We start from the raw sequence: 24,472 nt of genomic DNA on the forward strand, positions 1-24,472 counted from the left end.
GGGTGATATGGTGCCACTACTAACCTGACTGCATGCCAGCTGAAGTGTACGCCTGCATGGCACCTAACGGCTCGCCGGCGCCCCCTTCTGCCTGCCCGCTGTCACATCCTTGTGCTCTGCCGCTGCAGGTCCTAGCACCACATGCCAGGAGGACTCCTGCGCCAACATGGGCATCTGCATCCAGCAGTGGGAGAACTACACCTGTGACTGCTCCATGACCTCCTACACGGGCACTCAGTGCAACGACCGTAAGTCGCCCAACGCTACCGCTCTTGCCGGCTCTCTCTTCTCTGTGTTTCTCTCTCTCTCTCTCTCGCTTGCCCCCTCTCTCCCTCCATCTGCTCATACACTGGCCACACAGGTTGATGGAGTTTTACACTTTGTCTACATTCAATTCGTGCACTAAATACAAATACACATGCACAAATAATATGCATCATGTTTTGAGGAGCCCCTAACAACTGAAGGTAGGTGATTTCTTATACTGTGGCTGTGATTAAATAGTCAGCCAATCAACATGAAATTATTGTGATTAGAAATGACCAGTGAAATATCAAATGTGCTGTGGTGTGGATGATGCTTCTGTCAGTTCCTGGAAATGGAGCCATTATTTGGTGTCACTGTGCTAACGTGTGATCTTTTAGCATGTGATCTGAAAGGCAGCATTAATTACACTGTTACTGAAGTGCTATCAGGTCTCCTGAGAGGAGAGATGAAATGCACCAGCTGTATTGCGAACAAGGGCCCTAGCCTCTCTTTTAGAACAGTAAGGTTCGTTACCCTTTGAAACCTCTCAGTGAATTTTCTGGTATGCACTTGATAATGTTATGTTGATGCAGTTAAATTATCAGTATCATTTCTAAACCAGTAAAAAGTACCCAATAACACAGACTTTCATTCAGAAAACAACTCGTACAGTTTTCATTTGTGTTGGAAATGCAGCACTCTAGGTCATAGGTAGTCCTTGTGGCCATAGGTTTTTGTTTCAATGATGCAGTCTGAGATCAGCTGACTAAACAAGTGGGATCAGGTGTCGTCCTGCGTGAATGGCACTAAGACCTGCAACCACGGCAGGCCTTTGAAAAGAACATACCACAACCTTGCTTTAGGAACCTATTCAAATGTGCTTCGTGTATCATATGAACAGACAAGATATAACTTGTAATGATAATGATATATTAACTATCACTTTCTATGACGTTTTCCCAATAATGAACACCTGTTGCAATGAGCAAAAGCTTGAAGCCCTTTAATTAATTCCGACACCTGGAATGGGGGGGTGGGGCTACTGTTTTGACAGGTATTTTTACATGACTTGGCATTGCATCAAAGGCATATTAGCGAACACACTTAATGAAATAATGTTTGGTGAGTGATATGTTTTTGTGTGTGTGTGTGTGTGTGTGTGTGTGTGTGTGTGTGTGTGTGTGTGTGTGTGTGTGTGTGTGTGTGTGTGTGTGTGAACCTGTTTATTTAGTACCATTGTGGCAGGCTGATTGACTATTGTATATCCTCTTCCTATGTAAACGCATGGAAGCTTCTTTCATTATAGCCTTATCTTGAGGCATCCCCAGAGGAGCAGAAATGCAGCACAGTTTAGTAAAATACTAGAAAAAATGCATCAATGTAAATGTAAAAGACAATGAACATAAAACTATAACAAAAAGCATGTTTTTGTGAAGGTGTAATTTCAAAATGGCTTCGGTATGAAGAAGTGATTTTTTTTAATTTTTTTTTTATAATTTGACATCAACACTAGGTGGCAGTGAGTCACTAACTACTGACTGTGACAGCCGAACACATTCTAGAGTGTTGAACCAGCAAAACATTTCTTAATACCACTTCATTGAAATTCTCAATATTGTATTAGGCAAGTGAATAACTCTTAGAAAATATTCATACTCTCTCTGGCATAGTCTATAGAAAACTGCAGCATAAAGACAAATTCTCTGTCAAGAAATCTCCCTCTCTATATCTACTAATCAACTTGCCATTTTCTGTGGACTGGATAAGGATAAGGCGGTGTTTTTTGTCATAAGAACCAGTTATCACATCCATGAATTTCAAGTTAAGTTCATTCAGCACATTTTTAATACTAAAGTGAAAATATATTGACTGTACTGCATGGCTTAGTGACTAATCTTATTTTGAAAGATGTTGAGTTTCTGCTTTATTAGGTCACTTCCTTCTTTTTATACAGCAGTGGCAACTGGTGATGCGTGAGATGAAGCATTTTATTTTTATCACCGGAGCAACTTCTGAATGCGAGTGTGTGGAGCCGTGATGTTGCTTATGTGTGTCTGCTTGTAGGTCCCTCTACTCCCCTCTGATTAATACGTATGGTGAGAGCCCTCAGAGCGTCTTAAATGTGAATTCGCTGCTCATCAAAAATATATCAATCCTGGAGACCATGCCTGTTGCCTGTGGGTTTTTTAAGGAAGATTACATGCAGGGAAAATAGTGCAAACCATCACTGTGTCACTCTGCATTTTGAATTGCCCTACCCTACCAAAAATCAAGCAAACGTCACCCCGTCACAACCACAGAATATATCGGATTACTTATGGGCTGTTCATCTTGACTTTAAAGTGTTCGTAGAGTGGTAGAATAATAGTTTTGATTTTTCTTAAACCTGATCTTCAGATTTAATGACAAATGTGTAATTTAATTTGCCTTGACCACCATTTAGCCCAAGAAAGGTCAAATCCTGTTGTTCATAAGCCGGTCAGATCTTTCTGGTCCTGTTCACCCAAAATGTAATTATTTAGTAATTAGTTATACTCTTGGTCACAATTGATTTTGTGACATTTCTGTTCTGTAACGAATAGGCTGAAAATGAGATCAGAAACTCAAGTGTTCCTGTGTCGTGAAAGATATCGACTGAATAACAATAAGATCAGTAAGAAAAACTATGTCTGCTACTAGGAGGTCTCACCCCTCTCTCTCTCTGCAAGAAACCAGCCTTGAAACATTTAGATGATATCCATTTTAGATGAAGATATTGATTTTAGAACACTGCCCAAAGTCCTGCCACTTCCAGCCATACCAAAGAAATCAAGCTGACCACCTGTGATGCACCAGTTTAAACTGACACCCCCCCCCCCGACCCCACCCCCCCAGCTCTTTATGATTAGGAGTAGAAGCTACTTCTATTGCTGAACAACAATCATTAAACACACTTTGGTTTCTTTAATCTTGATTTTGTTTCCATGAAGGAAGACACACAGGTTTAGACAAGACTTTTTTTAACCTTATCCATTAATATTTTTTAACTTTGAAGGAAAGTATGGCAGGTTATTATAAAATAACTTGATGTATTTTGCCTCTGTTTAGTGTGTTGCATTACTTGATTATTATTTATGCAAATTTAGGCACAGCTTATGTAAATCTATGCAAATCAACTGCATAGATTTACAGTTGTAGGTATTTAGTGATTTTCTGTGCCGTGCTGCCTTTGTTTCCATGTTTTTCGATGTTGTGGCCAGGCGAATATGGTGCTTTTCATTTCCATCATTAGTGATCTGTAAAGGATAACCTTAACTATAACGGGTAAAGTGGGGCTCCAGTATGAATAATTGCTTATGAATATTACGCCTGTGTTGTTTCTGGTAATAGCTAGCCAAACAAACTCAAAGTCAGCCCTCATCCCCTCGTGTGTCTCTGGCCTGTTCCTTATTAACAGTAGCGCACTAAGCAATCATGTTGATTGAGCTATACTAATAAATGACTTGTTAGCAGCTCCACTGCCTGTTAAATGAGCTTGCTCCAAATTAATTTTACTGGGAGGAATTTACTTGCAGTCGCTACGGCTGTGGGCAGCATATCCCTGAATTTTGACCAAGACTATATTATTCACAAATGCTCTACTCCTGTTCATAAGCCATCCAATACCAAGAAAGCATTTGCAAGCGTTTATGTTTATTTCTCGTGAACGTGAAACTTCGTGAAAGTACATCTAGCAATGACTTTTCATGTGAGTCTTACTGAGAGCCATGATGACCCCCTCCAGCTGGAGCCAATATGGCTGTCATTTCGGGTGACTGCGCGCTGTGCACTTTCAGTGGCATTTCTTCGCTGTATATATCGTCATTGTAGAAAAGGACAATAAGCTTCTTTCTGTAACGTGAAGTCATCATGGACCCCTAATTCTTATAGTATAGCAAACTGCTGCACTTACACAGTAAAACATCTCCCTTTCATTTCTTAATTTTTTTCTTAATTCTCCCACATTAATTACCGGGGTTAATATGAAATGTTTCTTCCTTCTGAGCTCGAGGGTCTTTTTCTCCCCATCTACACTGTGTTCTACATTTTGAATAAATATATAAATAAAAGATAGATTCACAAATAGGGAGCTGGAGGGATGGATTTGTTTTCCTTCATGCGTGTCTGACACGAACAGGATCTCTGTAATTAAGGAGCGCGCCCCCCCCCCCCCCCCCCCACGTCTTCGCCGGAGCAGGGCTGAAGAAGGAGGCAGATGCTCACTGTCCCTCCTCGCGGCAAAACTTCATCAAAGCCACGTCCTCTGCACTCCATTAGAAACAGGAGAACTGTCTCCCAACTGGGCCATCAATTAAGGCAACAACAAAAGCAAACACGCACTTTCAGCTAGCCGAAGTCTAATGTACTGTTACCCAGACAATATGTATCTGCCAGGCAAGAGACATATTACAGATGAATACAAGACTCAGCGTTGGCATTTGTCTGTAGAGGAAAATGTTCAGCAATTTAATTACCAATGGCCTTAATGTACCTATGCTACAGTGATGCATTTACGTGTTACTCTCTGTAATGAATTTTTTCCTGGCTAATGGTATCGAATAACTCTCTGTTTGAGGCTGAAGATGCTGGCTGATTTAGGATTTTCACGCTTAACCATAAGATGTGCATAGAATAATGTAATGCACACATACATAGCGAGTTTTTCCGGGCCACTGTTGCCTTTGGCTGGCTCACTCGAGGCTTGGACAGCGGCTGTTGTAAAAAGCGCTATATGAATAAATTAGGCTTTGATTTGCGGAGACTTGCTACCTTTTGAGATATGTATATAGGAAGCAAATATCTCGGCAGGTTGGGTTTAATGAATAACAAAGTTCTCCTCAGGAACACTAAGGCGCACGTTTACCTCAGGACCGGTTCCGGCTCGGAGCTCACCGATTGAGTTTAAAGCGCCGATTGGCGTGCGCGAGGTGAGGACGTCCGTGGCGTCGCTGAGGTAAATTGGCTGGCACTGCTGTGGGCCGGAGGAGCGGCACTGAGAGCTTGAATTACTCGTGTGAGCTCATATTCATCACGCAGGTGTCCCGCACTTCCGATGGTCCCTGACACAAGATAAAGAGCAGCGGGACAGGGGGAATGACCCCGGCTGACGGCCTCGGAGAGAAGCGCCCCGGCACAATGGAAACGCGTTGGAGAGCCCTCAGGAAATATTGCAGTGGCTGGTATTCATGATTAGTGTGATGTGCACCGCGGAGCACGGTGCGCACACATGCCAGCCGAACTGAAAACGTTTTATTATTTTGTCTTGGCTTATGGAGAGCGCGCAGGCTGTGCTGAGCGGAGGGGGTGGGGGCTGTCTAAAAATGAACGGCTGGATCGATCTGCCCAGGTTTAATGTCTTTCATTTCTTTCAATCGACCGGTTGGACCTCTTTTTGCCAACCATGCTATATACAGCCACTCGCTGTGTTTGTGGGTATGTGAGTGAGGTGTGTACCTACAGCCACTCGCTGTGTTTGTGGGTATGTGAGTGAGGTGTGTACCTACAGCCACTCGCTGTGTTTGTGGGTATGTGAGTGAGGTGTGTGCCTACAGCCACTCGCTGTGTTTGTGGGTATGTGAGTGAGGTGTGTGCCTACAGCCACTCGCTGTGTTTGTGGGTATTTGAGTGAGGTGTGTGCCTACAGCCACTCGCTGTGTTTGTGGTTATGTGTGTGAAGTGTGTACCTACAGCCACTCGCTGTGTTTGTGGTTATATGTGTGAAGTGTGCACCCTATAATAGTACCATCCAGGTCTATACTATGGGCCGCCCTCCTGGTAATACCACTCAAAGTAGAGAATAGGTAGACTGTAAGCCTTAGCCTGGTTGAGCGTTTACAGCTTTTGTTGAGCTCGAGACCGCCAAGTAATAAACGGATGACGAGCGTCCACGCCCTGATTCTGGCGGAGGCATGAAGGCTCGTGCTCAGGAGCACAGCAGGGGTTCCACGCTCGTGGAAGAAGCGAGGCTTCGCTCAGAACGGTGGTGGCAGCAGATGACTCTTCCTCCGGCAGGTCCTGTTAACAACCCGCTAAGCAACACTTCAAAAGGGAAAGAAACAAACAAAGTGGTCTCATACCACATCCTGAGCAGTAGCATCTGCTAAAGCACTGTAGCACTAGGGTACCTCCCATTATGAAGCAGTAACAGCTTTTCTGGGCACAGTTGTTATAGCTGTTATAGTGATGAGACACTGAATACCACCTAGTACTACCAAATCACAGTTTTGGAGCAGGTATGAGTCATCTTAGTAATAAAGGGGGTCTCGGGTTTGCGTGGTCCTGTGTTACACCTGATTCAATGCACCTAACTCATCTCCTCCGCTAACGGCCAGCCGAGCTGAGTGAGGTGTTCCTGAACAGATACAAAAACTAACCTGCGCCATGGTAGTCTTCTGAGACTGGAGTCTCTCCAGTTTAGAGATGCAAAATCTTGGTATAAGAACTTCACGTGGGCTCAAGCCTTTCTTACTAACATCACACAGCACATCCGCCCTTCTAGGGCTGTAGTGCTTTAGTCATTACATATGCATGTTTGTTGGGCTCCGGCACTACACAGCACCTGATCTCAATAATTAAAGTAACTTTCTTTGGCAGAAAGGCTCGCTAGCTCATTAGACAACTCAGGTGTTGTGGTGTAGCGTAGAGAGACTGACCTTCATCTGTAGCCACTGAGCTGCTAGCAGGCAAAAGTTGAGGGCTGCTTCATACAGAAGGCCATTCATGATATGAGAGCATTTTGCAAGTGTTTTGTTTTTTTTTGTTTTTTTTAATTTAAAGAGCTTATGCAACATTGTGCGAGAGCTGAATTTTAAAGGAAAATGCTTTGTTCTCCTGGATAGGCAGGGTATTGGAAGGAGTCCAAAAGCAATTGTACCAACTCACAAATAATTACAGATTATCAGAATAATTGTTCCAAACAGGGACAGTTTTGCCGTGTGATTTCTAATGTTACTTTGGGATATCTTTCTATCTACAATCCAGTTAGCGTGTGTGGGCCATGTAGAAAATCAATACTGCTATCTGACTCCTTTATTCGATCATCTTGGAGAGGACACTTTGGATTCCTGTCAACTGACAGACACATTTGACACTATCATCAAACATAATTTCCTGTGAGTGACTTCATTCAATTGGCTTCATGAAGAAAACACAGTGTACAAAAGTCCCTTTTTTTGATGGAGCAAGGTGACCTTGAGGTAGTGAAACGTTCTTTGCTTTAAGGCCTAATCGCTGAAGCGGGGGCATCCATCACTACACATTTCCAGGAAAAACAAATTATGGTCCGCCCTGGCACATAAACAGGGCCAATCAATATCCCCGGCCCTGCCTGAAATGCCACACATTTTATATCATTTCTAATCATCTTGTTGTCTTTCCACTTCTGTCAAGTCAGTGGAGTGTGTCACACACCCACCTTTTTTGTTCCAAAATTGAATTACTTTCTATTTTATTCTTCTACAATGAAAAATGGATGCTGATATAGGGTAGACTTTATAATGAGTGCTCAAACAAGACTGCATTTTCTATGCTGTAGAATACACTGCAGGCTCTTTACAGTGGCAAAGCAGGGCATACCCTAAACAGATTATGATTCAGAAGGTGTTTCTTCACAGTTAATTCCTATGGGCATTAAGTTCCTGTTTTATGAAAGGGTAGGGAAACTGCTCGTGTAATACGTGTACATACTACTCACATGTCTTTGGGTATTTTTTTCTACACACTTGAATGTTGCTTACCTCAGGACACACTTGTGCTGAAGACTGCTATGACACTCTCTCCTTTCTGCATGGGTGCCTCTTCATGCAACAGTGCTTCTCCAACTTTTGAGACTTCCTGGAGGACCGAATCCTCCCAAGTCCCACGGGAAAGTCGCCTCGTGCAAACATGGGCCAAACCCACACACACCTGTACAGGGTAGTCTCGTGCGCACGGTGCCGCTTGCCGTTTCGGTGAGGAGGGTGAATCTGTTGAGCTGAGCAAAGCTGTGAGATGTGAGGGGCAGGGGCCATGAGCTTTAAATGCAAAACTGACTAAGCATTCATTTTGTTACAGCACTCAGCCTTGGTCTTAGCCGGTGGGTCTCATCTATCAATACCAGCTTCATTATTCCTGGCATCTCTCACCTTCCGCTGTGACAGAACATTCCTTTAACTGCTCGTTCAGAGTTCACGGATTTTAACAGAAACTTACCCTCGAAAAGTGAAAAGATGCGGAAAACTGGATCGGATGCAGCCCGTATAAACTGTAGATAAGTGTTTTCCCACAAGGAATTCTACATTGTGAAGTATGCGAGTTAAAAGGTGCTGTTTATGAGAAGGTAAGGTGGGCCACGTCGCCAAAAGGGTGAGAAGGTGGTTAGAGCTCCTGCATCTTATCTGGCTTCCCAGCGATCTGGATTTGATTGCTGCAGTTACTCTTGGCTGACTTTGATCAAGCCTGCATGTCAGTTCAGACTTAAGGAAAATGTTCCACTCCTCCTTCTCGAACTCGTGGCCTCAGCTCTTGGGCACAAGTACAATTAGAGCTTCATTAAGAACCCAGCCGGGGAAGCTGGACCACACTGCCGCTGCGGGCTGTCACCTTTAGTTCTCATCAGTCTTTTTTTCTTCCTTTGTACTTTTCCTCTTTTTATTTCAACAACACGTTTGGTTCCAGAGATAAGTATTGGCCTTGCAAAATTTAAGTGTTCGAGGGATGAGCACGTGGACTCACTGTTATTGATCAGTTCTTTATTTTTGCACACACACCGACGCGAATATCTCCAGCTTGATATTAGACATACGAAACTACTGACATCCTGATATTGCATTGCCAATTACCTATTGATAATTGCCTCTCTTTTGTGCACAAACACACCCAGCCATCCACACACACATACAGACATAATTCCAGCTTGATATTATACATATGAAACAAAGCTATCCGCATCCTGATATTACGCCGCCATTTTTTTTTTTCACCTTTTGACCTTTGCCTCTCTGCCATGGTGATGGGGAAAATTGTTCCTGGAAAGACAGGCAGCACTTCTGGAAAGCATTAATTACGGAGGACTGGGAGCATCAATCAGACTCGTCTGTGCCAGAGAGAAAGAAAAGCTGGAGAGAGAGGGAGAGAAAGAGATAGGGGGAGAGGCAGAGAGGGAAAGAGAAAGAGAGAGAGAGAGATGATATTTCTGTTTTCTACCCTGTGCACTGCACATTGGAGTCATTCTCTTCCACAGCACCCTAATGCACATGAAACGCTGGCACCAAAGTAGGACACTGAGATAATTAAGACAGATCGGCTTTAGGGACATGACTACTGCAGGGGCCCTGCCGACCAGGGACTGACCGGCTGGAGGTGCCCGAAATTCATGTTTCCCTTACCTCTCCTGCACTCTCAAAGTACTGGTTTGGTAATAATGCAGAGAGACCCAGATGAGTCGTTCTGAGATAAGATGTTCTATAGCATAAGCTGTCGCTACTGAAACAAAAACGTGTTTAGTGAAAATGAACTGCCTTTTTCTCCCCCATACACAGTTGTGAAATAGAGTGTTAGTCTCAATCAGTTGTGTTCTACTGCTCCATGTATTACACCAGTCAAATTCTGTCAAATCTAACCCTTTGCTAGGCAGTGTCAATAATAGCTTTCCATTTGAAAAAGCTCCTCCAGAATTCAGAGGTTTTCGATGCAATCCTCACACTTTACATGTCGTTATTTTTAGGAATCCTAGCCTATCCTTTCTAGGCTTTTGTCACAGGAATATCATCTGTTCTAGAAAGCCTGTTTAGTTTCTTTGTTGTATTGATAAAGCCTCATCTCGCTACACGTTCAGCTTGATGGAGTGCCTTAATACTGACCCTTATTGAACCCCTCGACTCTCCTGAGCCAGGCTAAAGCCAATTAACCTCACTAATGCTGTTCCTGACATCTCACTCCTGCTGGCTGCATCCCTTGGAGCGTATATTAGGAGTGGTCCCGGCAACTGCTGTTTGTCCGCTGCATTGTCGATGCTTTCATGGCTGCGAATAAAGGCTCCAATAACCTGGATTTAGTGGAGGCAACGCCGCCGGCCACAGCTGGTGGGACTGTTTGGGGCGGCGGGGAACTTGTTCCTCTTCTCACAGCGTTAAGCTTCGTGTAATTAAAAAGAAAATAAAAAAAACAAAGACTTGGAAAGGCATGAGATCTCAGGAAAGAAGCTGGCACTGAACGGAGATCAAATCCTTGGGAGCCGATATAAAGAAGAAACATGCACAAAAACAATGGCCAAGATTTGCCAAGATTTGCTCTCAAGGTGTAGTTAGACTTGAACACCCCTGACAAGGTGAAAACGATCTTTCAGATTCTTTATTAGACCAATTGTCCACTAACGTTATAAGTATGAAGTACAATGAAAGCAAACTTTTTGGTTTTTTTTGACATTTCAGCACTGTTTGGTTTCACATTGCATTGCTAGAAACAGACAGTGTGCTGCAATTTAGCACTTTTGTTGTGTTTGTTAACTTCCTCATCTTAAGCTGCCAGTCCAACTGTAACAAGTTGACTTTAATTGTCTTGTGTCTGCATCGCCACAAAACACAGAACATGCGTGAAACAAGGGCTTATATTGTGCTGGACATTTATACATTAACAAGCTGCACCTGTGCTAATTTGCATGTCCATTCTTAGTAGACACCTTCCAAAATTGGCCTCCCCCCATGCACTCATTTTCCGCAACCTCGTGCTAGTCATCCCTTCATGAATCCCTAAACTGAATACGCCAAAATGGTAAGCTTATATCTGGGTGTTCTTTTTCAGCACCTGTGAAAGTCATGGCCTATTCTTCTAATTCTTATAATGATGATAAAGATCAGGTGTTGTACTCGCATTCTCCACTACACTTTTATACCTATAACATATCTCATCGACTCCACGTGTCAGCCTTTAATGCTTTCCTGCATTCCAACTTTGCTGCTAATTATTGGAAATCTTTCCCAAGTGGCGATAAGATGGATAGTCCTTATCTAGAAGCTCCAGTGACTTCACTTGCAGTATTTAGTCCTTAACCTCGCAGCTCCAGTCTTTGTTTCCGTGGGCTAAATTCATTAGCACTGTCCTGTCACTTCTGTCGAGGACCCTGCCAAGGATGGCTTCACTTTTCTTTTATGATAACATTGTGTCTCTCGGAGGTCTCCGAGGTGCTGTCCTCTTCTATGTCAGGGGCAGGCTGCAGTAGGCTCTGCACCGGAGTAGCCGAGGCAGGGCTGATTTACAACGAGCTGGCTAATGGCTGCCCACTCCTGAGCCAAAACTGGATAATGAGTCCACAATAATTAGCTGAGCTCCACCGAGCACTGCCAGTAAAGGCCCAGCTGGTGTGACTAATTACAAAGGTGTTCAACCCACCCCCTCCCCCCCCCCCCCACCTCCACCCCTTAAGAACAGGGAAGCTAAACGCACCCTGCACCTCCTTAACACAAAGTCAAAGACAAGCAACCGGTTGATTATCGTCAAAGGTGAAATTTGCTCAGCCCTTTAGACCAAGACCTCTTCCCATCAGCTTAATGGAGCTTCTTATGGACTTTTATCTCTGCGATGCCTCTGATTTTTCTAAGAATATAAGTATTATGTAAGTGGGTTACATATTATGTAATATATTTATATTATAGTTCTATATATTTTAGAGTTATATATGATACTTGTATATAAGTAAGCATTATGAATTTTGGGGCAGAAAGTGCTGTGTCCTATAGTCTCCTCAGGCAGTGAAAACTTCATACATTATTAAAGGTCTTTTCATGAACGTGCAAAAATAGCTGTTTGACAGATACTCTTCTGATACACGGTGCATTTAGAATATTCAAATTTCCAGAGCTTTCAGCAAATAAAGATGTGCAAATTGTAAGGCAGCGTAGAGTAAAGTTCCACATCCTAACTGTCAGCTTGACTTTGGATCATTTTTAGATCCTCCTACTGGGGGCCTTTTTTTGGGGTGGGGCTGGGGGGTGTCTTTCAGGTTCTCCTTTGAGAGAGGAACAACTTAGGATGAAAGCACTGATTCCTCTCCAGGATTATGTTCAATGAATAATTTAACAGGCGAGGAAAAAGAACACTCAATTCTGTTAACCTTGTAAGTTATTTATTGTTTTTTAGATGGCTGTCATGTTTGCTAATATCTTGCCGAGCCAGCCACAAGCTAAAGTGAAAATTTGGCAGAGTCATTTTAGCGCCGTCATCCTGCGTGCACTTGGACACTCTGATGGATGACTATTGCAGTGTATCCATTTCTCTGCTCGAGAGGATGAGCAGATTGAGGAGAGCAGAACCTGGGGGGCATTACTCTATAATAAAGCCTGACTGATTCGGATTCTGACTTTGGTCCTGGGCTCACACCTGCGTTCTAGCAATGGCCAACGGCACTGCAACATGTATGAAAACATTTGGCTATATTTTCATGTTTGTTGTGCAGATTTTGATGTGCATCTTGAAATATATTATGTTATAGGGGAGCAGGGTTTGGCTATCAGTTTCCCACTGGCCCTGTACAGCACTTACTGTAGTAATAGCTTGTTTAAACGATGCCTGTTTCATTATTCACTGCTCGCTCACTCGATATGTTATTGCTTTAGTGAGTCAATATTATTACACTGGAGCCATGACAGTATCTTCTTTGAGGTGAACCCTTGTCAGTTGCTTATGTTCATACGATTACGCCTGAAAAAAAGGTGTTCTCTTGATTTTCTTCATTTATTCTTTTAATAACTGGATCTAATATTAGATTTTTAAATACTTTCTCACTTGCATTTATTGTACTAGAATTAAATACTAGTGGTAGTGTATAGTGGTTGTTGGGCAACACACACAAATCGTGAATCGTTGTTTGTGATGGTGTAGGGTGGGAACGTTGAAGGACCCTTAAGTTGGGTTCTCTACGGTAAGATGAAAGCAAATCCCGTTTTGCTGCAGAAATTAAATTCAGACGCCTGATCGACATGTCGCCGACACGCCTTCAATTTCAGAAGACGGAGGTTGCCGGTGTTGTCGCGTTGTGATGGTAAGGTTTAAGAAAGTGGAGCCTCGGGCTCACATACTGGGGTGCCGATGTGAACCCGTGAAGCTAGCCAGGCCCAGGCATCTGGGGGTGGCCATGCGAATCTGTGAAGATGGTGGAAAAAAAAAAAGGTACTGCTGATGAAAGCGAGAAGGAGCGGGAGAGAGAGAGAGATGAGTGATTGTAATGTGTAGCAGATGAAGGAGGTGTGATTAGGTAAGGTATCGTTCTGATTTTAAGGTCTGAAAAGCAAAGCTGCCTCCATGTCCTGTCAGTAAGGGACAGAAACTGGCCGAGTTGCTATCTGCTAATCTCCCTCCTCCCCACTGCCATCAGCGTGACTTGGTGAGTCGGCAAATTTAGCAGTTTCAAATGCCAGCCACCAAAATGGTGTATTTGTTGCAGGTCATTTTAACTATACAAACCACGCTTAGCTGTGATGGGAGCTTGGCGTTTCTGAGCCGTAAATAACGTCTGATAAAGTCAAAGTTCTACAGGCATCCTTTGTTTAATAGTTGCCCATATTTTTCTTTTCACTTTCTCATCTCACCTGCAGCTGAAGCTTCTCTGTCTCCTCCCTTGTTAAGGGCTGTAATCCCCCTTTCTCTATCTTTCTGAAAATATCACTCTGACTCTCCATATTTTAAAGCACCTGTAATACGAGATATCGATCAGAGTATCAGTTGTTCTTTAAAGTCTCTGGCTTTTCTGGCTTTTCCCCTGTGATAACCCTCGCTGGGTCTTAAGCCTGCAGTGCAGCAAACGACTGCGCACCGCGGAGCTCCTGGAGGACTGCATGTCCGCACTATTTTTGTCTGGAATTCACTTAATGTTTGCGTTTCTTTGTTCCCTCGTTTGTTTGCCTGTTTGTTTTGCTTTCCCATGTGCAAGCGACTTGTCGTACAGTGCTGCCCGGCGAGCCTTGGAGTGGAGACAGGCTGCTTGCTCTCCTGACATCCGCCTGGTTTCATTTCTCTCTATATCCGGCGCTAGTATTTGAGTGGCCAGGTCTTGGGTGGCTAGAGCCTGAGTTCGTTTCTACCTGGGTGGGTGAATGATACACGGCGCGGCTGTGTTTGCCCAGATGTTCTGGTCCTGCCACTCCTGCTGCTGTAATGAGAGGCAGGAGGAGTGGGTCTCGCATCACACTGGGAGATGAGAGTTCCGTATGAATGGAGGCCAAAAGCCTTTTCTTTCAACGAGCTCGGTGTGACTGCAGAGAGTAGGGGGAGGGAGAGAGAAAGAAGGAGCGAGAGGTAGCAGGAGGGCTATACTTCATTTTCCTGTAATATCTGTCTGCTTCTATGCTCTATTTTTTTTTACCTCCTTAAGAGACTTCGAAGCGGATTTTTCCTCACAAACTTTTGGCCTTGTCTTCTCAAAACACATGATTTATCATGTGGAATGTAATCTGAGAGCACGGGCTTTTTTTTTTTTTTTTTAATTTATTTTTTTTTTTTTTAGAGAATATGACAGTCTTGTCAGATCAATAAAAGCAACATGAGGAGACTCGGGACGCAGGATCCAAGCATTGGAGCCCCCATAAGAGCAGCCTAGCTCTCAGTTCTGAGCCGCAGATCGGCAGACGCGTCGGTAGAACCCCCGCCACCCCTCACCCCCACCCGAAAGCCGGAGATGGAAAGCGACGGCAGTATGTAGCACACTTACGTAACTGGCACGCTTGCGCGTGTTGTCATCTCCGTGCGCTTCTGGAAATGTCCCCGGCTGGCTGTCTTCCACGAGGCGTGTTTGTGACGGAGTAGTACGCTGCATTCATTCATGACAGCATGACCGGAGATGAGCTCACTGGAGATGTTCTTGCTCTTCCAACTTTGCGAAATTTCCTTGCGAATTAATCAGCCTGGGGAAAAAAAAAAAACCCAACTAACTTCGGGCTGCACAGTGTCAGATTTTCTTCTCACTTTGCTTTTTAGCAGAATGTGTGCACTGTTTCCGCTCATTAGTGACAGGAGGGGGGGGGGGGGCAGCAAACTTAGTGAAACCATGCAAACACGTGGATGCACATTCGAGAGACACCCTAATAACAGCCTGCAATTATGCCATTTTAGAACAGACGGGGAGGGGGGGTGATATCAGACAAGTTGACCTGAATCTCGGTTTCTTCAGTCATTTTCTCCAACAGAACATCCTTTTTGAAATGACCTCATTCTCTTTTAACACCTCTCCTAGCAAACCATTTGTGACCTTAATTTTGAATAAACCTGGCATTTACATTACACACCTTCTTCTTTTTAACTTCATATAACTTCACATAACCTGCCGCTTTATGATTCTGGCGCATTGCATTCATACAGCCTTTTAAAATGTTTTTCAAGCTCATTTATCCTTATGTGGTACATTTTTATATTTTATATCATTTTTAACCTATAACAAGAACCTATAACAAGAATGTTTGCAGAAGGCCTGCATATGTAACTACACACTGATCTTTCTTCTCTTATTAGTGAAACAATAACCCCCGATCATAGGGGGAAATATTTATATAACAGCTTCTGAAAGTTGTTTTTCTCCTTCAGGTATTAGTAACTATTAGGCAGAAACTAGAATCAAGTTACAGATCATTGAGTTATAGATTCATTACAACTCAGCTTTTGTGCACCTTTGTAGTGTCCGAGATTGGAGAGATGTAATAAAGGCCATGGATGACGCTCACTGTGGAGGAGGCCCATCGATTGTCAGTAAAACCACCGTAGTAAAACATCCGCCTGTCTACGTGGCCTCTCTGTATTGGATTAGAATGATGAAAGTCTGTCATATATTTCAACCCCCCACTCCTTTCGCTCAGTGTTTGCACTGGCCTTCCAGCAAATGGTGGCCAAATGGATGGTTCAACATCGAGGTTTAATTACGCCTTTTATGCCCGATCAGTGTTGATAATCCTCAGCATCGGTAATTCTCAGGGTTGATCATTTCACTGCTTATGACTCGATAATCCGCCAGCGAACATTACGCTGCGGATTATCCAGCTGGAAACAGTGAAATTATGCGTCGGGAACAGGCCGTGCCTTTAGAAGGACTCGGAATTGAATTCCATTTTGGAAGCTCTGACAGTCCTGGATGGGAGATGCTGCACAACACAGACGTTTGAGAGGACAGGCACGCGCGTTTTCACGTCTCCTTTCAGATCAAGCTTTGCTTGGCTACTTCTGAAGTGTCAACATCATTCTGCATGCCGTTGACAGTTCGGTGACTACTAGGTGTCAGGACTGAGTGAAAATATCCACCGAGTCTTGTTTCACTATTGAGATTTCATTGCGCTGGCCCTAAAAGTTTTCATGGAGTCAAATACCGTTCCTTTATGGCTTCCCTGAGTTTACAGGAGACTGGGGTTTGACCTTGCACGCGAGCTGATTTGTCAGTGGCTTAAATAACGCAACTGTCTGCAAGGTTAGCAATGTTTGAATATCCCAGAAATCTCAGCGGCCCTCTGTAGCTACGCTATGGAAGAGAAAGTCCTGGGATCCTTCAGAGAGGGTTATATTTTTCAGTTTGACTCTTGTCCGTTCTATGAGCACCTGTGCCATTTTCACATCAGCCTGGAAAAAAAGCATGACATAAAATTTTATTATTGTCTTTCCCAAGGCATTGTGAGATTGGGACATGCAGGTGTGATCTCCAGTGATGGATGTGTGCCTGTGTAAGTCATCTTTTTTAAAAAGGCCCCTCAGAGACCTGCGGACGTCATGTGACCACACAGCACTGTAAACAGTGCAGTGTTTTTGTACATCACTCATTCCCGGATGCATATTTACTATAGGGATTCACAGTCCATGATGCCCAGAGTTAATAGCCTTCCTATATCACCGGTTGGGGTTTTTAATGGAGTTGTAAGTGAATGCCTGTATGTTTTAATGCTGCATTTAGGTTGCAAATGTGCTGTATGTTTAATGGGGACTAATGGTTCATGGCTGAAGTGGTCTGAATAGAGAAATGTGTTATTACTAATTAAGAATCATGCCATTTTTTCCTGGAGGAATGATTATAAGAAGTTGTCAACAGTAGGTCTTATGTTGTATTAAAGTCTACTGTGTATATATCTAATTAGAATTATAGTACTATAAAATCTCATTAGAAATCATAAAATGGTGATTAACTTTTCAAGGGGTAAGGGCACTGGCTAGCCATTTCCCAGATCAGATAGTAAGTCCCTGTAACATAATATTTTATGAAGTGTCGGTCCTCTATGAAAAGTTAAAAGTTGCTTGCTCACCTCAGGAAAGGACAAAACTCTGTATTGTTGTCTCTGCACCTTGAGGACACCAAGACACTCCCTCAAGTAAAGCTAATTTGAAAGAGTGAGTTCAACAGAGATATAATTTAATAGCCCCAGTAAATACCTTAATGACATGGCAGTCGTGTGACATTGCTTGCCAGCTCAGCTCGAATATGAGCTCTTCTTCAGTAGTAAAGTTGAACTGCCAGTTTTACAGTGACATCAAGATCTCCTGCTGGGTATGTGGCGCAGATAATCCTTTTGACTTCGACAAGAGTGGTGTCAAATATCTCTGACCTGCTCGAGTGATCAGCTCAGTTCAGTTGCATGCATGGTCTCTGTGTATGTATGTGTGTGTGTGTGTGTTTGTGCGTGTGGGAGTGTTGGGTGCGGACTGGATGGAGCCTTTGGAATGCTCATCCCTACGTGTGTTCGGCAAAGCTGCTGCTTCCCTAGGTAGAGCACATCAAAGGGAGCAGGCGCGGCAGCCAGCTGGTCACAGGAGTGGCTATCGCAGGCTGTATCTGGTTGATAAACGTATGCGTGCAGCCAGGCGGCCTCCCCCTTATGCACGGGCGTAATTGAGAGCGATGGGTTCAGTAAGCGCAAGGACGTGCGAGCCTCTGTCTCTACCTGGGCCCGGCACTGTGGTGAGAGGTAATATCCCTGCTGAACTTCTCTGGTGATATACAAACTTCCACAGACTTCAACAGACACATGGTCCCATTATCATAATGTGAGAAGCATGTAAATTATTGCTAATTAATGTGGGTCATTGAATGCATATTTATATCCGGGTGAGGAAGAGTGTGATGCTGCACTGCCAGATTGAGTCCAGAGATGAAAGAGGAAGAAGGATTTAATCTTCTCTCTCTTTGATTTGGTCTGTCTGTCGCTCTCTCTCTCTCTCTCATTCTCTTGGCCTCTGTGTCTATTCTACTTAACACTGTGGTATCCAAACTGGGTGAGCACACTGAAAAAGTGTGTGTGTGTGTGTTGGGCGGGGGTGGTGTTTGGGGGTTGGGTAGGCAGTACACGTTCAGCACTCATTTCAGTCTTATCAGGTATTCAGTGGTAAGCCCCCCCCAACACACACCCTGCCCCCAGTTTGCGCCTGCGCCTCTCCGAGTCAGAGTCCCTGACACTTCTCTCCCTCCCGCCCGCCTCGCCTCTGTTTTTTGGCCTAATTGTGCCATTTCACAGGCGAGCGACGCGCCATGCATAATCAATTACGATACTGTGATAGAGGATCCTCAGATTTTCCCACATCAAAGCCGCGGAGAGCAGCCAAGACTAGCTGGTTATCCCGGTTATCCCTGCTATACCATTCTGCATGATTTGGGAAAGAGGAGGGGAGTGTAAGGACGCCCATTTATCACAAGTTTGCCAGTTTCAGTAGAAGAGCTTTTTGTCCCCTGCCACAAGAACAAGACACAATGGCTCTCTTGATGGATGGATGGAGTTACTGTAAAAGCATAAAAGAGATCTTCGGGTTCATTTCAATTCATGTGCTGATGCTGTTATATGGCCTCAAACTTAATGCTTTCTCTCTTAGCCCTGCATCTGGGGAGCTACATGCATAAAGGATGTTGCTTATTATGTCGGTGAAGTGCGTAGATGAGTGATTCATTTTAAGGGGCCGGCACAGTGAGACGGAGGCGATCCAGATGGTGCTGGCACTAAGTTGCCCAATCCTGCAGCCCCATTAAAAAACATAAAGGTCTCCTTCAGTGCCCAGAATGCACTGCGTCCTTTAGGCCTAGTGGGGCAGGTGGTCCTACACCTGAGCACTTCACGTAACGCGTGTTTGATTTCCACCTCCTGTGATTTCTCTCCTCCTGCCCTGCACTTTTGCGCTGACACCAGGCTCACTGTTTATTGCCCTCACGAGGGGGGTTGGGGGGGGTGTGTGGTAATAATCCTTTCACATGGGATTCGGGGTGTGAGAAATAGCAACTGTGCGATTAATCCACATGTAAAAATGGAAAATGCACATTTGATTCGCATGGTTTCGATGGCTCACAACTTCATAGCTTGTACTCTTTTATACCAGCGGAGTGCAGTTACTAGACGTTTCCATGATGATCTATAGGCTTCGAGTAACGCAGACCACGACTCAGACTGCACACACGCACACACCGCGCCTGTGCCGGACAGCGTATCGAGCTGCGCGTTTTGGCTCACGTGCACCTGGCCCTGTTCCAGCCCGGTGCCACGTCTCTCAACTACGTGCCAAGGCCATGGTCATCTTGACTCTCACGTGCCACGGGATTAGTTGTCCGCTGCGTTCACAAGCAGTCTGGCAGCCTAGTGATTTGTCATTTAGTGGAAGGTATGAAGACAGATGGGATACCATGTCGTGGAGAAGCTGCTCTCTATCCCAGGCACTCTGGGAGCTAATCATGGTCTCATATCATCATTCAATGTAGAACACACTCGCACAGGCATGAACATGCGCCCTCCTCTTCTTATATAGCGCGAGATAATGAACTGTTTCGGAAGGAGTAATTATATTGAAGGCACCAACTAGGAGAATCGTGACTGTTTGACATGAATTTGTGTTACAATATCAATTCAATCTGTGTCTGAAAGAGCTCATTAGACGTGTACTGTACTGATCACTGATACAGGAGAGATTGCCCTTTTCTGCGTCACTCTTCATTCAAGCAGTTGTAATTTTCTGAGCATGCTAGGTAGTGATATGTGTAGGCCACGATATCTGTTCAGTGCGCAAGGAGAGCTTTATCCCTTCTGGGGTGCCCCCGCAGAGATGATGCAGGTCTGGGTAATATTACATCACTCTGATGGCAGAGGCTCCAGCTCGGCTTACTTCCTGCACCGGTGCACTTCTCAGCACAAGTCATCTGCCATGTTAGCTTGTGTATATTTTGCCTTTGTTTTCCTCCTTCATTCAGGTCTTATCAGAGCTTGCTTTCTTTTGCTGCACAATTTAAGGCTAAAACATCCATTTCCCTGTTTTTTTGTGGAATTATCCAAGACTGGGGGATTTGGTTTACTGAGGGATTTATTTGCCCGCTGTTTACTTCTTTTTTTAATTTTTAAATAATGCCGATTTTGATGCCCAGAAAGTGCCAGAGTGGTAGTTAAACATTTTCCGTACAACTGCTATTTTCCATAGTGAACAGCCGGAGTCCCATGCAGTACTGGGGCAGGTTCACTTCTGCTGCATCTCTGCCTCTCCCCACATCCTGTACCACCACAGTGCCTGGATTCTCCAGCATTCCCAAGGCTTGCAAGGATTGGTCTTGGACATGGTTTTGCCTGAGGCTGGCAATCCTTTGACATAATCTTCCCACGCTTGCACAGAGCTAACCTCCTTTTTGCCGTTATTAGAGTGACACCTGATCTATGAAGTTAAACAGGATTGCAAAATTAGAAGCCCCCAAGAGGTGTGGAAACCAATACAGGTGCGTTTCTGAAATCCATACATCCCCCTGGGATTAAAATTTTTTTAAATTTTTTTTTAACATATTTGTTTTCTTTTGGTCTTACAAATAGCCATTTTTATGAAAACATGAGTCCAGACTTCCCCGCTGTAGTCATTTGTTTCAGATGTTGTTAGCAGGACTTTTCATGAGACTCAGTTAGAGTCTCAAATCTGTCACTCTTACACTCACGTACACATTGTGGAGTAACAGTCCGTGCTGCCGAGTCCTAGTGGGGTACTGACATGTTGGTGGGCCTAAAGCATACAAGGCAATTATTCTTCGAATGATCAATGACATTTGTTGCAGACACACTTGGAGCGAAGCATTATAATGTTTAGTCATGCAGTTTCGATAGTTGGTCACTCACTCCTTTGTGATTAAAGGCTTTGATTGGATGGCAGAGATCCAGCTAATGGTGCTGTGTTTCCTGCAGACACTGATCAATAGATTGCTTTAAACAGCTAAACGCTGTCAACAAAGGTTAGACTAATGCATAGAGATGTTTAGCTGGGTTTGTGCTTTAGGCCTCTTCTCCTGTCCCATTCACATCACACTTCTAGCTAGCAGTTCTTGATAATTCTAGTGACAAGATATGATGAGATATTGCCCCATAAATAATGCTTAAATATTGCTTTGTTATAGGCTGTGTAGTATCTAGGAATGTACGGATTGACATACCTTGGTCAATGGTTTGTTCTTCCTTATTCTGACTGTGTATGATCTTATGATTCCAAATTCACATATTTAGATACAGTTTATAAATTGGTTTGTGTAATTTCTACTTTCAATTAACCTGGTTGTAAAAAGCTTATGAATGATTGTTTGTATGAGTCTATAGTCAGTTAACCTCCCTGTATGCTCTATCAGAATTTCCTTCACAATTGAGGCACAGTAGAAATGCAGGATGTGCTTCTGAGTCCACGCTTGTCCTGGTGCTCACTCGTGTCTTCCGTGTCCTCGTTTGTCCTGGTGCTCACTCGTGTCTTCCGTGTCCTCGTTTGTCCTGGTGCTCACTCGTGTCTTCCGTGTCCTCGTTTGTCCTGGTGCTCACTCGTGTCTTCCGTGTCCTCGTTTGTCCTGGTGCTCACTCGTGTCTTCCGTGTCCTCGTTTGTCCTGGTGCTCACTCGTGTCTTCCGTGTCCTCGCTTGTCCTGGTGCTCCTCGTGTCTTCCGTGTCCTCGTTTGTCCTGGTGCTCACTTGTGTCCTCGCTTGTCCTGGTGCTCCTCGTGTCTTCCGTGTCCTCGTTTGTCCTGGTGCTCACTTGTGTCTTCCGTGTCCTCGCTTGTCCTGGTGTTCGTTCGTGTTTTTTGAGTCTTCCTTAGTGCTGGCGCTCGTTCGTGTCTTTTCCACTGGATTGACATTTCTTTCCTCACCAAACCTTAAACTGACGCCTTTAATCTTCAAGACATCTGGCTCCTCACCGGGGCTCTGGAAAGCTCAAAAACCAGAAAGCTTGAAAGTAGATTATGTTCCTGTTGCCTTACATTTGATAGCCTTTTTAAAACATTTACACCTCAGAGGCAGCAATCACAAGTGTCACTCGTATTTTTTTTGTGGTTTCATGACCCAGCAGTATGTGGTTCATGTGTCTTGTCTATATAGTCTACTACTATATAAGAAATACACAATACACGTTGGTCCAAAAATGGTAGTTTAGTTGACAGTGGCGTCTGTGTCCATAGAATTACTTTGAAAGAGAAAGAGTGCAAGAGATGGAGAGAGCGAGAGAAAGAAGAAGAGGGTCTTCATATCCTCCACTTTATCTGATTCTCTGATGATGGAAATTGTAAGATTACAAGGACATCGCGTGAGCTACTTATTGAATAGCCTTATCAACTATGCCGCATAATTATTCTTGCTGTTCTACGCGGTTTGAATGATTAATATATATATATATATATATATATATATATATATATATATATATATATATATATATATATATATATTGTGTTTTAGCCTCTCTCAAGTAATCCCTTCCCATGTGACTTATATTGTCATGCGCATGCTTTCGCATGTGCTCTCTGAGGATGGTTCAGAGTTATATGTGATTGTGTAGGATGCTGCCGTTAGATAAAGTATTGTCAAACAGCATTGCTCTAATTCTCAGATACATGTTTGAAAATGTTCCCCTTCTTTCATCAAAGTTTCACTCCAAATGGTGATTGTTTTTGTTTTTAACAATTTTTGTAGTTAAGATTCAGTTGTGGAAGAAAGTTATTTCTAGGTGTGTGAACCTGTCCCCTAATTTGCACACTGAATATAGTAAATGTACTGATATCTCTGTACTCTGTAGTCAACATCTGGAGCACTGTGAAAGCCTCTTGTGACCACTGTGGGTGTGTTGTTTCTGGATTAGGTGTTAATGTTATGATAGCAGAGACTGTGGTCTTAATTTAAACTGTAAAAGCAGAAAATCTAATTTTAATCTGCTTCAGATATTTGCCAGGATAGTCTCATTTTCAGTTCTCATTCCACAATGAAAACTGGACCAAGGTGCCATCATTTGGTTTACAGTTCATCAGGTTTTGTTTATTTGCCTTAACTGGTGACAGCAGAGGTTTCTGTAAGATGTTGTAGCCAACCCAAGCTTGGAGTCAGACTCTTCATGTACATGCTTAATTTCTGAATGTAGTGATCGCTTGTTGAGCGGACAATGCACGTGATGATAGCCCCCATCAAGTTTGACACAGCGTAAAGTGTAGCATAAACGTATAGCGTAAATGTTTTTGTATGCATAGTTCAGTGCATTGAAGGAGAATAGTAGTTGTTTTATGTTATAGGATGGAGACATCAAAGCTGATGCATCAAGCAGTTCATTATAAGTGTGTTACATCAGTACTGAGACAGGTTGTGAAAGGCATTGTGAGGCTGCAGGCTCGGGCGCTAAAACAATACCTTTCAGCGTATTTACCAGTCATTACCTATGGAAAATCATCTGGAAAAATGAGCACAGTCTGCGAACTGACAGATTCTTTATCTGAGGAATGACTGGGCTATTTTGGTTAAAGAGTGATCCGTCTTTGTAACACCCACTGTACATGCCTGGTTCTTTTTTTCCCTTCTTGTCTGCAGCGTATGATATTTCACTGCCACATTTGAAATGAATATTCACATCGCATTCAAATCAAACTCCCATGTCCAGCGGAAGATCTAGGCATAGCGGCTCACTGCTTTAAAGTGTCTTTCACTGTTAGTGGAGGACGCGTCCACCCCTTTACCATCATTACACACTGTATTTGAGCTTCGTGAAAGATCATGAAAGATAAGCTTGCATGGAAGAATGATCTCCTCAATCCGTGCATACTTCATAATGTTTAGTGGGCCTCTGCAATATGGATTATGTATATTTTAATGTGAGTGAGGGAGATGATGCATATTGCATGAGTACATTATTGTCCCGTTGGAACCAGGCTTAATAAATACTGCCAGATTTTAAAGCATACTAATATTGAATCACTGCAGTCTAGGGAGATGATCATGCCCTCACACACAGGAGGGAGAAAGTGCAT

General features: G+C 43.7%; 1 protein-coding gene across 36 annotated transcripts in view; it reads left to right on the forward strand.

The window, feature by feature from the left end:
- Positions 1 to 24,472, forward strand: part of nrxn3a (neurexin 3a) — a 255,272-nt gene that overhangs the window by 86,662 nt on the left and 144,138 nt on the right. For all 36 annotated transcript variants that reach the window (XR_003410077.3, XR_003410078.3, XR_004776805.2 and 33 more), the window contains one exon: positions 129 to 248. Coding sequence is in view for 33 of the 36 variants with exons in the window: in XM_027001508.3 (XP_026857309.2) it covers positions 129 to 248 (120 nt within the window). In the remaining 3 variants the exon portion in view is untranslated. The remainder of the gene's footprint in view (positions 1 to 128; positions 249 to 24,472) is intronic.

Source organism: Electrophorus electricus, chromosome 10 (assembly GCF_041902795.1).
Source record: "Electrophorus electricus isolate QZ-2024a chromosome 10, ASM4190279v1, whole genome shotgun sequence".
Taxonomy (NCBI): domain Eukaryota; kingdom Metazoa; phylum Chordata; class Actinopteri; order Gymnotiformes; family Gymnotidae; genus Electrophorus; species Electrophorus electricus.